At 40.7% G+C, this 13,155-nt stretch overlaps 1 protein-coding gene across 1 annotated transcript; it reads left to right on the top strand.

Moving 5' to 3' along the window:
- Positions 1-68: 68 nt before the first annotated feature.
- On the top strand, positions 69-6,180 carry actr6 (actin related protein 6). The gene is made up of 11 exons (XM_014125076.2): positions 69-311; positions 1,557-1,674; positions 1,809-1,877; positions 2,024-2,147; positions 2,375-2,510; positions 2,775-2,831; positions 2,950-3,048; positions 3,453-3,531; positions 5,150-5,321; positions 5,434-5,572; positions 5,723-6,180. The coding sequence occupies exons 1-11, from the start codon at positions 244-246 to the stop codon at positions 5,850-5,852; spliced, it is 1,191 nt and encodes a 396-aa protein (XP_013980551.1). The 5' UTR covers positions 69-243; the 3' UTR covers positions 5,853-6,180.
- Positions 6,181-13,155: the final 6,975 nt, after the last annotated feature.

Here is a 13,155-nt window from a genome sequence, read left to right as displayed (position 1 = left end):
GATGCCAATAAATGCCAATGTTTGTTGGTACAGGTCCGGAACTAATGTTATAAAACACGCTTCCTCCCGGCCTAACTATTGGAAGGACACATTTCTTGAGCAATGATTGACCAGAAAGAAGCACGCTAGAAGAGCGCACGATAAAGTCGATATTTGCTCAGCTATGTAGCTAGCTACTGTAGTTTGATTGTTTATTGAACTACAGTTTAAGTGGCCCTGGTAAAGTCTCGCAAGTTACAGAAAATGACCACTTTAGTTCTTGATAACGGAGCTTATTCGGCCAAAATTGGATACAGCCACGAAAAAGTCAGGTAACAACGTTACAAGCTATGATGCTAGCTAACAAATATAACTGGATAAGCATACCGTTGTGCTTTTTATTGTTGGATGTTTAATAGAAAAAAATGCATCTATTATTGTGACCAATTTCAAGGGAATAATGAGATCGGATGGTTAAAGCTTCAATCTGTGAATCGTTTTTCAGCAAAACGGCAGCCCCGTCACTTGTTTTGGTATAGACAGGTTGGTTGTTCAGCAACAACTATGAGGCAAAACAGACGGGATTGGCTTAGATTGTTGACAACGTGTAAACTATATTTCGTCTTCAATGTTTATATTAAACATAAATACATTTCCACAATGAGTACTTGTCTCTCAAATACATCGTTACTTGTTGGTTAACTAGATTTTATCCATATTAGCATTGACATGAAATCAGTCAGAACAAGACAGGATGGTATCAACAGCAAGATTAAAGTTGTTGCAACTAGTCACTTACGATTCTCCACATGGCAGTTTGTCATTGTTGGTAGCTATCTGGCCGTCCAGAATCACAACAACTCATGGATTTCTGCCCCATTGATGCGTGCACATCGTTTTCCTGAATTTGTCAGCTAACCCATCTATACAGATGGGGCTAGGGCAATGAGCTACCTCTCAAATTCATAGGCTGTTCTCTAGCTAGATGCAAGGACTGACACTTCATGACATGTACATGATATTTTGAAGCTTTATGTTCTTGTTTTTGTAAACAATGGAGTAATAAAACCTTTCATTTGGGTAATAGAGAAACAGTCGTACTAGCTCATGGGGCATTTATAACTTATAATATTTTTCAATAATCAATGGGAAATATCAATAATAATCATATCTTTAAATGAGTATTTCAGGATTTTACAACTTGATTTTAGATGGTTCCTCACCCTGAAAGTTGTTTACGAGCCAGGAGAAATTGTTATGCGTGGTTCGGTTTTCTTTAAACAGTTACTGCAAACTTCAGCTAACTTAAGCCACTGCAAGTTAAGATCAATGGAAGTGGTGTGGGCATGTAAAAAACTAATCTAAAGTTAAAATAAAAATACCAAATCTGAAGTTAGTTACGTTTGTAGTGGCTGTGTAAAGAAAACCGAACCATTGATTACAGTTTATCCTGGCCCATAGACTACTTGCAGGATGAGGACCCATCTAACATTAAATTGTAAAATCCTAAACTACCTCTTTAATCGGCAGACCTCTTCGATTTCAAGCAGAGTGCTCTTGTTTCTCTTTTCCCATAGCGTTATCCCAAATTGTCAGTTTCGCTCCAAGACGTCAAGGTTGAAGACTTTTACCGCCAACCAACTGGATGAAATCAAGGATCCCTCAGGACTTTTCTACATTCTCCCTTTCCAAAAGGTGCGCACGTAATCTGGCCGTGTCTCCAGGGGGTTGCGCTGCATCTTGCCAGTAAATGATTCCTAGGCTTGGCGGACAAAAGGGGCACTGCATCCGAAAGACTAAAATGATTTTTATCGTCTGTTTTGTTGCAGGGTTACCTTGTTAATTGGGATGTCCAAAGAAAAGTGTGGGATCACCTCTTTGGAAAGGAAATGTTTAAGGTGCTGTTGATCCACTGTGTTGTGATTAATGATTTTCCACAATTAGCTGAATCACAAATGTTGTGTAAGTAACCCTATGGAATTGAAGATAGGTGGAGATTGATAACAGTGGGGAAGAAGTTGCAATGTGTATGTTATGGCTGCAGGTGGACTTTGCAGACACCAGTGTAGTGATCACAGAGCCCTACTTCAACTTCACCTCCATTCAGGAGTCCATGAATGAGATCCTGTTTGAGGAATACCAGTTCCAAGCAGCTCTCAGAATTAATGGTGAGTTCAATGTACTCAGTAAAGGACTTCCCCAGTGGCCGAAGGCTTGTGTGTTTTCAATTAGTATCTATGCTAGATCTAAGATATCTATATTGTGATCTTACACTGTGACTGAATGATAAATTCAACCCAATGCAAGTTAAATTATGATGATACAGACCTGGCTGTGATAATGGTAGAAAGTATTCCTACTTGGCTGTGTAATGCGGATGTCCTCTTTGTTTCAGCTGGATCCCTGAGCGCCCACCGCTACTTCCAGGTGAACAACCAGGAGCTGTGCTGCATCGTGGTGGACAGTGGCTTCTCCTTCACCCACATAGTCCCCTACTGCAGGGGGAAGAAAATGAAGGATGGGATATGCAGGTTAACACTTGCTATTCAACATTAACAGTGCAAAAATGTTACCAAAAAGTACTATAATTTTCAAAAACGTGCCACGACATGATTCAAAATGAGTAACCTCCACATGGAGGTCTTAAAAATACATATGGTATGAAATATGGTAGCCTTCGGTGTTATTTATTTGTGCTGTGCCCTAAAGCTAATGCGAAATGGTTCTGGGACTTAGCTATTAGCATGTAACACTATTTTGAGTTGACCATGGTTTCATTTGGTTTTCCTTGGTAGGATCAACGTAGGGGGCAAGCTACTGACCAATCATTTGAAGGAGATTATTTCATATAGGTAAGATTGTCATGTCAAACTGACATTGAATATTGTGTTCATAGTTTTCTACAGCTTCTCCAATGTCACGTGTTTGTGCAGAATTGTAATTGATATAATTTTATTCCTTCCTCAACAGGCAGTTGCATGTCATGGATGAGACCCATGTGATCAATCAGGTGAAAGAGGATGTGTGCTATGTATCCCAGGATTTCTACAAGGACATGGATATAGCACAGTAAGGACATTTTCATTTTTATTAGAGCATCGTCTCGCCTGCTAAACAAGACACAAGTCTTGTTTAGTATGTATGTATGTATGTGCATTTCTAAGGACAGTTTTTTTTATTTAACCTTTATTTAACTAGGCAAGTCAGTTAAGAACAAATTATTATTTACAACAATGGCCTACCGGGGAACAGTGGGTAACTGCCTTGCTCGGGGGCAGAACGACAGATTTTTACCTTGTCAGCCCGGGGATTCGATCCAGCAACCTTTCGGTTACTGGCCCAATGCTCTAACCACTAGGCTACCTGCTGCCCCAAACTTGTAGGCTACTATTTAATTGAAGCAGTTATGTCAGTAGATGAGTGAGACATTGAGTGAGTGTTGATTTAAAGGTGGTGATCGCCTCTGTTTGCAGGTTAAAAGGAGAGGACAACACAGTGATGAGAGATTATGTGCTACCAGATTTCAGCTCCATCAAGAAGGGCTTTTGCAAGGTATGGATTCTTCACACGCATTTATTTGAACGCACTTTCTGTTCATTGTTACACTTAAACTCAGCAAAAAATAAACATCCTCTCACTGTCAACTGCGTTTATTTTCAGCAAACTTAACATGTGTAAATATTTGTATGAACATAACAAGATTCAACAACTGAGACATAAACTGAACAAGTTCCACAGACATGTGACTAACAGAAATGGAATAATGTGTCCCTGAACCAAGGGGGTCAAAATCAAAAGTAACAGTCAGTGTGGCCACCAGCTGCATTAAGTACTGCAGTGCATCTCCTCCTCATGGACTGCACCAGATTTGCCAGTTCTTGCTGTGAGATGTTACCCCACTCTTCCACCAAGGCCCCTGCATGTTCCGGACATTTCTTGGGGGAATGGGCCTAGCCCTCACCCTCCGATCCAACAGGTCCCAGACGTGCTCAATGGGATTGAGATCTGGGCTCTTTGTTGGCCATGGCAGATCACTGGCATTCCTGTCTTGAAGGAAATCATGCACAGGACGAGCAGTATGGCTGGTGGCATTATCATGCTGGAGGGTCATGTCAGGATGAGCTTGCTGGAAGGGTACCACATGAGGGAGGAGGATGTCTTCCCTGTAACGCACAGCGTTGAGATTGCCTGTAATGACAACCAGCTCAGTCCAATGATGCTATGACACACCGCCCCAGACCATGACGGAACCTCCACCTCCAAATCGATCCCGCTCCAGAGTACAGGCCTCGGTGTTACGCTCATTCTTTTGACGATAAACACGAATCCGACCATCACCCCTGGTGAGACAAAACTGTGACTCGTCAGTGAAGAGCACTTTTTGCCAGTCCTGTCTCGTCCAGCGATGGTGGGTTTGTGCCCATAGGCGATGTTGTTGCCAGTGATGTCTGGTGAGGACCTGCCTTACAACAAGCCTACAAGCCCTCAGTCCAGCCTCTCTCAGCATATTGCAGAAAGTCTGAGCGCTGATGGAGGGATTGTCCGTTCCTGGTGTAACTCGGGCAGTTGTTGTTGCCATCCTATACCTGTCCCGCAGGTGTGATGTTCATATGTACCGATCCTGTGCGGGTGTTGTTAGTGGTCTGCCACTGCGAGGACGATCAGCTGTCCGTCCTGTCTCCCTGTAGCGCTGTCTTAGGGGTCTCACAGTACGGACATTGCAATTTATTGCCTTGGCCACATCTGCAGTCCTCATGCCTCCTTGCAGCATGCCTAAGACATGTTCACGCAGATGAGCAGGGACCCTGAGCATCTTTCTTTTGTTGTTTTTCAGAGTCAGTAGAAAGTCCTCTTTAATGTCCTAAGTTTTCATAACTGTGACCTTAATTGTCTACCATCTGTAAGCTGTTAGTGTCTTAACGACCATTCCACTGTTCCACAGGTGCATGTTCATTAATTGTTTATGGTTCATTGAACAAGCATGGTGAACAGTATTTAAACCCATTACAATGGAGATTTGTGAAGTTATTTTGATTTTTACAAATTATTTTTGAAAGACAGGATCTTGAAAAAGGGACGTTTATTTTTTTGCAGAGTTTACATTACAATTTAAGGAGGTTGTGGATGGAGTAGTCCCCTGTTCTCTGACCATCTTCTGTGTCTCCCCCAGCCAAGAGAGGAGATGAATTTCACAGGGAAATACAAGACCGGAGAGCAGATCCTGCGCTTGGCCAATGAGAGGTTTGCCGTCCCAGAGATGCTCTTTCACCCCTCAGACATCGGCATCCATGAGATGGGCATCCCTGAAGCGCTAGTCAACTCCATCAACAACATGCCAGAGGGTAGGAGAAAGAACAATCATCACACTTTCACTCACAGTCATACAAGAGATTGAACAGGTGAAGAGGTGTCAATGAAATAAAATGACATTTTCTCTCCTGTTTCCTTGTATAGAGATGCAGCCCCACTTCTACAAGAACATTGTCCTCACTGGGGGTAACACATTGTTCCCAGGGTTCAGAGATCGGGTGTACAAAGAGGTCCGCTCCCTCACCCCCACCGACTTCCAGGTTTCTGTGCTGCAGCCACCCAAGTGAGTGCACAGGCAGGGTCTATTTAGAAGCGTGAAGAAGAAATAAACACTAGAGTTTGCAACTACTTTTCATGGCTTAACATTTTTATTTAGGGAGTAAAATCTTATCACCGATTTGTAAATGAACACGTTACCTTTCTCTGTCCGTAGTCCAATCTCCTACCCATGGGAAGGAGGCAAGCTCCTGGCAGAAAACCCAGACTTTGATGAGATGGTGGTCACTCGCGAGGACTATGAGGAGAATGGACATTTCATTTGTGAAGAAAAGTTTGATATCTAAAGGACTTTAGTTGTAATCATTTGTCTCACAAAGGTCATTGGGCAGAGGATGGCTGAAGCAACTACAGCAGATCCAACAATTACTTCTTTTTTTTAAACTGAAAATGTAATTGGAATTTAGATTTCTAGTACTGTTATTATTGAATCACAGGTAGTGTCCATCAAAGGAGTGTAGAACTTACCAATTCATATTTACCACTGGGTTTGCTGGCAAACCATAAAACCAAATTCTAACTCAATACAGTAACAAACCACCCCTAAAGCCCCTCACTCATCATTAAATTGCTCCAGTGAGTTTATTTGCTAAGTAAACACATTCCTCAAGAGTCTCTTAGATGTTGATCATTATTTCCCCCCTACTTACAGATTCAACTTTACTATCAACTTTCGTAGAATCAACTACTGTCTGGGGAGAAACTGATCTCCTGAAGCGGGATCATGGATCCATCTGTGTCATAGAAGAACAGATATTGATTTCTATGAGAATTAAGGTTCTAGAAAACTTTCTCTGCAGGAAAGGCTCGTTCTGAGCCCATTTGTTCAAATGTTACATCTGGCACTTGACTAAAGTGGCTGTTATTTATTGACGATCATTATGAGACAACACATGTAAGAGGTCATGCATGCTTATGACAAGATGCATTACAACCACATGTTAATGCATTATACCTGTTGGTGTAACAGGATGAATAACCATGGCAAGAATAGGTGAGAAATCCAAATTGAGATTAGGCACTGGTGTCTTTAGTTATTTTTTTACATTTTACATTTTAGTCATTTAGCAGACGCTCTTATCCAGAGCGACTTACAAATTGGTGCATTCACCTTATAATATCCAGTGGAACAACCACTTTACAATAGTGCATCTAAATCTTTTAAGGGGGGGGGGGTTAGCAGGATTACTTTATCCTATCCTAGGTATTCCTTGAAGAGGTGGGGTTTCAGGTGTCTCCGGAAGGTGGTGATTGACTCCGCTGTCCTGGCGTCGTGAGGGAGCTTGTTCCACCATTGGGGTGCCAGAGCAGCAGTTATGTGACTAAACTACTGTTGCTTAACAACAGACCTTGTGGGTAAAGATGGCCAACAATTACTTATTTGAGGAAAGCGAAGAAACAACTGTCTGCATTATATAACGGCCTGAAGCATTATATATGCTGTTGTTATGCTGATTAGGCTTATATTGTTACCTGTGCATAGAAGGCACTGACATCTCTGTACTTTGTACCAAATGAAACTGGGTGTAGCTGGTAGTATGATATCAGTTTCAACTCAACTGCAGAATAAATTGGTGGCTATGAGTGATCATGGAAATATGGCAAGTTTTTGCATGCTTTCCAGTCATGGTAAGTCCAACATTTTCAAAGAGGGACAAAGCATGTTTTTGTATTTTTGACATAGACACCAGCAATACAGTATAATGTTTGTAGGAAGCAGGAAAAAACTGTTCATGATTTGCTCAAGTTTCATATCGCCATTGCTCATGTCTGGAAAGGCAACCTGAGATTGCTCTTTTTCTCTGTGACAGGCCAAGCACTACCAGAAGTCAAGATTGTGCTTCTTGGCAGCAGAATCTCTGGCAAGAGTTCCTCTAGAAATACCATCGTGGGTATATAGAAATGTAGGCAAAAACAGTCAGTTGCACAAAGCAGTCAGTTGCACTACCAGCTACACTGTATGGTGGTCACAGTGATTGAAACACCAGACTGGAGCAGTGTTCCGACAGTGACCACTCCAAAATGGTTTAAAGAAGACATTCAACATAGCATTTGTCTGTGCCGTCCAGTGACATATGTATTCCTCCTGGTAATCCCAACCGATGAGCCATTAAGAGAAGCTGATAAGAGCGCAGTGGAAGAACACATGGGTCTTTTCAGTGAGATGGTTTCGAGACATGTCATCATTCTGTTCACATATGGTGATGGCCTACAATAAATAACAATTGAGCAGCAGATTGAAAGGGAGGGGGAAGTCCTCCAGTGGCTTGTTGCAAAATGTGAGAACAAATATGTTCTTAGCAATATGCTCAAAGCGGAAAATACTCGGAAGTTGAATAACTTCTGGAGAAGAAAAAGGAGATGACGGAAAGAAACAGGTAAATAATAGCCACATTTATCTAAATGGTTAGTGTCAATAAAGAACCCTATTGCCACATGTTCTTTGTCAATTAACTTGTCTCAAGTCTCAACAGCGGCAAGCGTTTCAAAAACATTTTCTGTTTTGTGCCTACTTACCCAATCCTAAACTGTGTCATATGGCTTCCAGCACTTCATCACTTGGGATCTGAACGCAGGACAGTACTGCTGGGAAAGACTAAAGCTTTGAAGAACTCCGCAGGAAACAGTCATTCTGGGCAGAGAGGCTTTTGAAGCTACTGGAGGACGAACTGCACATTGTGAGAAGAAGTTGGATAAGGTGGCACGTCGCCAGCTAACTAGTCGACACACCGGGCAGGAGGAACGGATCAATCTAAGAAACCCCGAACTTAGATAAGTGGGAAATAGTGCATTGTGTGTTCTCAGGGGCCCAAAGCTTTTATTTTGGTCATTTGGTCCACTTAATGGCTCATTTTGAGCAGTAGTGGAACACATGGAACTACTTGGTCGAAACGTACGGAGACACGCTAGTGCTGTTCACTACAGAGAACCCACTAGAGGACATAAAGCAGAGAGCATTAAGCATGGAAAGAGAAGGGAAGGCTCTCAAGTTGCTCTTGAAACAGTGTGATCAAAGGCATCATGTGCTGAACTTAAATGGAATGATCTCCCTTAGACCACAGAGCTTCTGAGGGAGGTGGAAAGGATGGTGATAGGAATCGGGATTACAGTAGGTTTTACAAGACCTTGAAGAGGAGAGCAGCGATTGACAGAGGGAAACAGAGGATGTTGAAAGTGCGAGAGCAATGAAATATGATCAAAGAAAATGGTAAGACCAGTGCAGTGGTCCATTTGCAGTAGACCCACATGACTACTGTGGTCTTTTACCCCTTTCCTCTATTAGCTTAATTTACCTTTGTGACAGAGGTATCACACATTAATAATTCAACCATTTCAAGAATTTATTTCCAAAATGCTATATCCACCAATTTTTCACATTTGTGTTTTGTAATCAGAAATTATTGCTTAATTGTGTGTAAAATAATACTGTTTCTCAGACTTGTAATTCATAGATATTAGATGTGTACGAAAATACATTTCTTTGCAAAATGCTATATATCCATTGTTTAGCTGAAATAGAATGTTCGTATCCTGTATATTTGACTGCGATATGTGGTTGTCTCACTATCTATCTTAAGATGAATTAATTTACTGTAAGTCGCTCTGGATAAGAGCATATGCTATGTGTTAAATGTAACTGTTTTACATACAGATCTCATATTACTGTATTGAATTCTCTCTTATATATATATATATATATAAATTGATGTCACATGTAGTTATATTACATTTGACTGTGCAAAACCTAGCAGTAGTACTTATGTCTCTGAGAGTGCGGTAGATATATAGCATATAAAACATGATTATTTGTGTCTCTGAAATGAAACCAAGTGATACATTTTAAACAAATACATGTCTGTCATTGAACAGCCCCTTGCCATGATTAGATTGTTTTTTTTCACTCACACATTCTTTCATAATTTCTTTCATCACTAAAAGCAAATGTACCAACATTTCTGAAAATGTATATATAGCATTTTGGAATGAAACTCTTCAGTTGTAGATGCCAAATTTCTCTCACATATTGCAGAGACCAACTTCTCTTTTACTTGATGTCACTTAGGCCTACTTGATATAAGCCTAAACATAGATATAGTAAATACTAACACTATTTTTTTCAGTCTCTTTCAATAAATAAATGGTACAGGGAACTTTTGTATCTTACTTTCCACCCTACACTCCTTTCACAGAACCTGCAATCCGCCTCTAAGAACTCAGGAGTGTTCTTCTGGGATGGAGAATGAGTGGGAAAAAGTTCAGCAGGCAACACCATCCTGGTAAGGGAGGAATTTCAGACTGAGCAAGTAACATCTGAGTGTTTAGAGGGGCAGAGTGCAGTGGCAGGGCAACAGCTCACTGTTGGACATATCAGGAAGATGGACAACCTCTGAGATCAACACTCCAAAGATGGAGAAACTGGAGAAAGCTCACAGTGTGTCTCTGTGTGCCTCAACCACATGCATTCCCTCTGGTCATTCCGGCTGGCGTCTGCTTCAAAGAAGTCGAAAGAAGAACCGCGGAGGAACACATGGGTATGCTCAGTGAGACAGTCTGGAGACACACCATGGTGCTAGGAGACCATGCCATTGAGCAGCACATTGAAAGTGAAGGAGAGGCCCTACAATAGCTCATTGAGAAATGTATTTTTAATAACATGAACAAAACCAGGTCACAGAGCTATTGGAGAAGGATGAATTGGTGGCAAAGAACAGAAGTTGCCACACCAGAAATTAGGATCTAGATGAAGAAAAAAACTATATCTGTAACTGAATGGGAAGATCTAGTCGAGAAGATGGTCAAGATAACAACAGAGGAATCGCAGAGAAAGCATTGTTTTTTCCTCTCCCAGCAGTAACTTTGTTTTTTTTTAAAAGAGAACCTTGGACCTTGCATGTTTTTATTATATATGCCTATTCATTAAGTGCATACCATGCAACTGCACTACTTTTACTGTGTGATAAGAAAGGCACACAATATGAAGGGCTTTACTCAACTGCTTTTATGTTTCAGTGAGTGGTGGCACCCCCTCTGAAGATGGAGCTCAGCTTATAGTACTGCAGCACACGCCAAGGCAAATATACTTATGACTAACAAAGTGAATAAATGGCTAGGTCAACTGAGTACAGATGTCAGTGTTATTGAGCCAACAAGGAAGACAAGGACAAACAGAGGAAGCATAGACTTCCCTCTTCCCAGCAGTAAGTCTATTAAAATGACAAGCTTACTGATGAGTCTTGAACAATAACCACCACTCCTGCTAAATTCTCCTTTCTGTACTAAGTTGATGATTACTTTTATAAGGAATTTCTTTGTCTCATACAGCATGTCAATATACAATTATTCACCTAGACAGACTAGCAGCACATCATTTGCAAACATTACATACATAGTGCAAGAGCCACGTAACATTAGACTTAAAGTATTCACATAGACAGTTAACCATACAGCACAGTACAACAACAGCTAAATGTACCAGAAAGATATTGTGCAAAGCTATTTTTGTTTTACATAACATACAGCTGCACTGCTATTATTTATTTATTTATATTGAACCTTTATTTAACAAGGCATGTCAGTTAAGAACAAATGCTTATTTACAATGACAGCTTACCCCAGCTGTGCCAATTGTGCACCACCCAGGCCACCCACTCACAGCAGGATGTGATGCAGCCTGAATTCGAACCAGGGTGACGCCTCTTGCACTGAGATGTAGTGTCTTAGACCACTGTGCCACTCGGGAGCCCTCGAACAACAGGGACACAACAAAGTGCTTTACTCAATTCTGCTTTTAGGTTTCAGTGAGTGGTGGTGATGCCCCCTCTGAAGATGGAAGCTCAGTTTTTAGTGCTGTTGCTCATGGCAAGGTGTCTGAATGGAAAGGGCATACTGGGAGTTCTTCCAATGCATCATTAGAATATCAGAGTGCAGCCAGTAAGTCTGTTAAGTCCATAAAAATGACAAGCTAATTGAGTCCTGATCAATCACTACTGGAACATTCTCCTTTCTTTATCCAATTGTCTTTTTGAATTTTATTTGAAATAGTAAACAAGTATAGACTTTCTGTTTATGAAGCATGGCTATATGTACAGTACCAGCAGAGATGGGCAGTATTTCTGTTGCATGTATTTGAAATATATATTTCAATTACTTCTGAGTAATTTGTATTACATGGGGCTGAACTACACTCCAATGTATTTTGTAACATGATACTTTTGAGAGCTGTAAATTGTATTTTCAAAATACTTTTCTATAGCATTTTTTGTATAGTTCGCAATTTTGTGGCCCCCTTTCACCCTGCATTGGTATCAGACGTCTGGTACTATGGTGTGATAAGAGTGTCTGATACATTAACTAAATATAAATGTATATGTAAAAATGGACACTTGTAAAGCATGCTTAGTATTGTTCTAATGAGCTCCGCCTGAAAACAAGGCCAATAATAATACCCAATGTGCTTTGCAGTTCATTTTGGTATGTTAATATCCACATATACATTTACATTTTGGTCATTTAGCAGACACTCTTATCTAGCGTGACTTACTCAACCTTGCTTTTATGTTTCAGTGAGTGGTGACGCCTCCTCTGAAGATGGAAGCTCAGTTTCTGATTTACGAGTACATGATTGGCCAACAGAGGAATGCTGGGACTCATTTCTGATGCATCATCAGGATATGATGACTGAGTGCAGTTGCTAGTTTCATGGATACCTCTAATGTGACAAGTCAGAAAGGGAAAAGCCAAGAAGATAGACTGAATCATGTCAGTGACAATGCAAGAATGTTAGAAAAAATAGACTACACACATCCAGAAGGCGAGGTCAATACAGGTGCATCAAAGCTGGGACCAAGAGACTGAAAAACAGCTTCTATCTCAAGGCCTTCAGACTGTTAAATAGCCATCACTAGCTGACTTCCACCCGGTTACGCAACCCTGCACCTTTGCACCTTAGAGGCTGCTGCCCTATGTATATAGACTTGGCATCACTGGTCGCTTTAATAATGGAACATTAGTCACTTTAATAATGTTTACATTCTGCTTTACTAATTTTGTATGTATATACTATATCCTACTGTATTTATGTCAATGCCACTCGAACATTGCTCGTCCTAATATTTATTTATTTATTAATTCAATTTTTTTGTACTTTTATATTTCTGTGTATTGTTGTGAATTGTTAGATACTACTGCACTGTTGGAGTTCGGAACACAAGCATTTTGCTACACCCGCAAAAACATCTGCTAAATATGTGTATGTGACCCAAAAATGTTGATTTCATTTCATTTCTTTCACAAGGCCAAATTAAAAAATGCAAATTCCTGTGAAATAGTGAGGCCTAGGAAGGTGCAACCTGGCATGATGGTAAAGGGCCGAATGCCATGCCAATTGGCCATATAGTGGTTCTATAACAAATTCTATAACAGATGCAAACATTGAAAAGTAACACCCCTCAACCTGTGTGACCTAGAGTCATGAAATTTGGTACGTCGGTCCCTCTCCTCATAAGGAACAAAAACCCTAGAATTTTGTGAAAAACACTTAAAAAGCTACTCCTCTGGCACAAAATGACCAATCTGCACAAAACTTGATAT

This window comes from Salmo salar, chromosome ssa10 (assembly GCF_905237065.1).
Source record: "Salmo salar chromosome ssa10, Ssal_v3.1, whole genome shotgun sequence".
NCBI classification, from domain to species: domain Eukaryota; kingdom Metazoa; phylum Chordata; class Actinopteri; order Salmoniformes; family Salmonidae; genus Salmo; species Salmo salar.
The sequence above is the reverse complement of the archived record's forward strand: the minus strand, read 5'-3'. Positions and strand labels throughout refer to the sequence as shown.

Bases quoted from the DNA above. Each gene is read 5' to 3' on its own strand.
- actr6 (XM_014125076.2), top strand. From the start codon at position 244: ATGACCACTTTAGTTCTTGATAACGGAGCTTATTCGGCCAAAATTGGA. The intron at 1,878-2,023 runs GTGCTGTTGATC...TTATGGCTGCAG, and splicing joins TTGGAAAGGAAATGTTTAAG to GTGGACTTTGCAGACACCAG. The intron at 5,573-5,722 runs GTGAGTGCACAG...CTCTGTCCGTAG, and splicing joins TCTGTGCTGCAGCCACCCAA to TCCAATCTCCTACCCATGGG.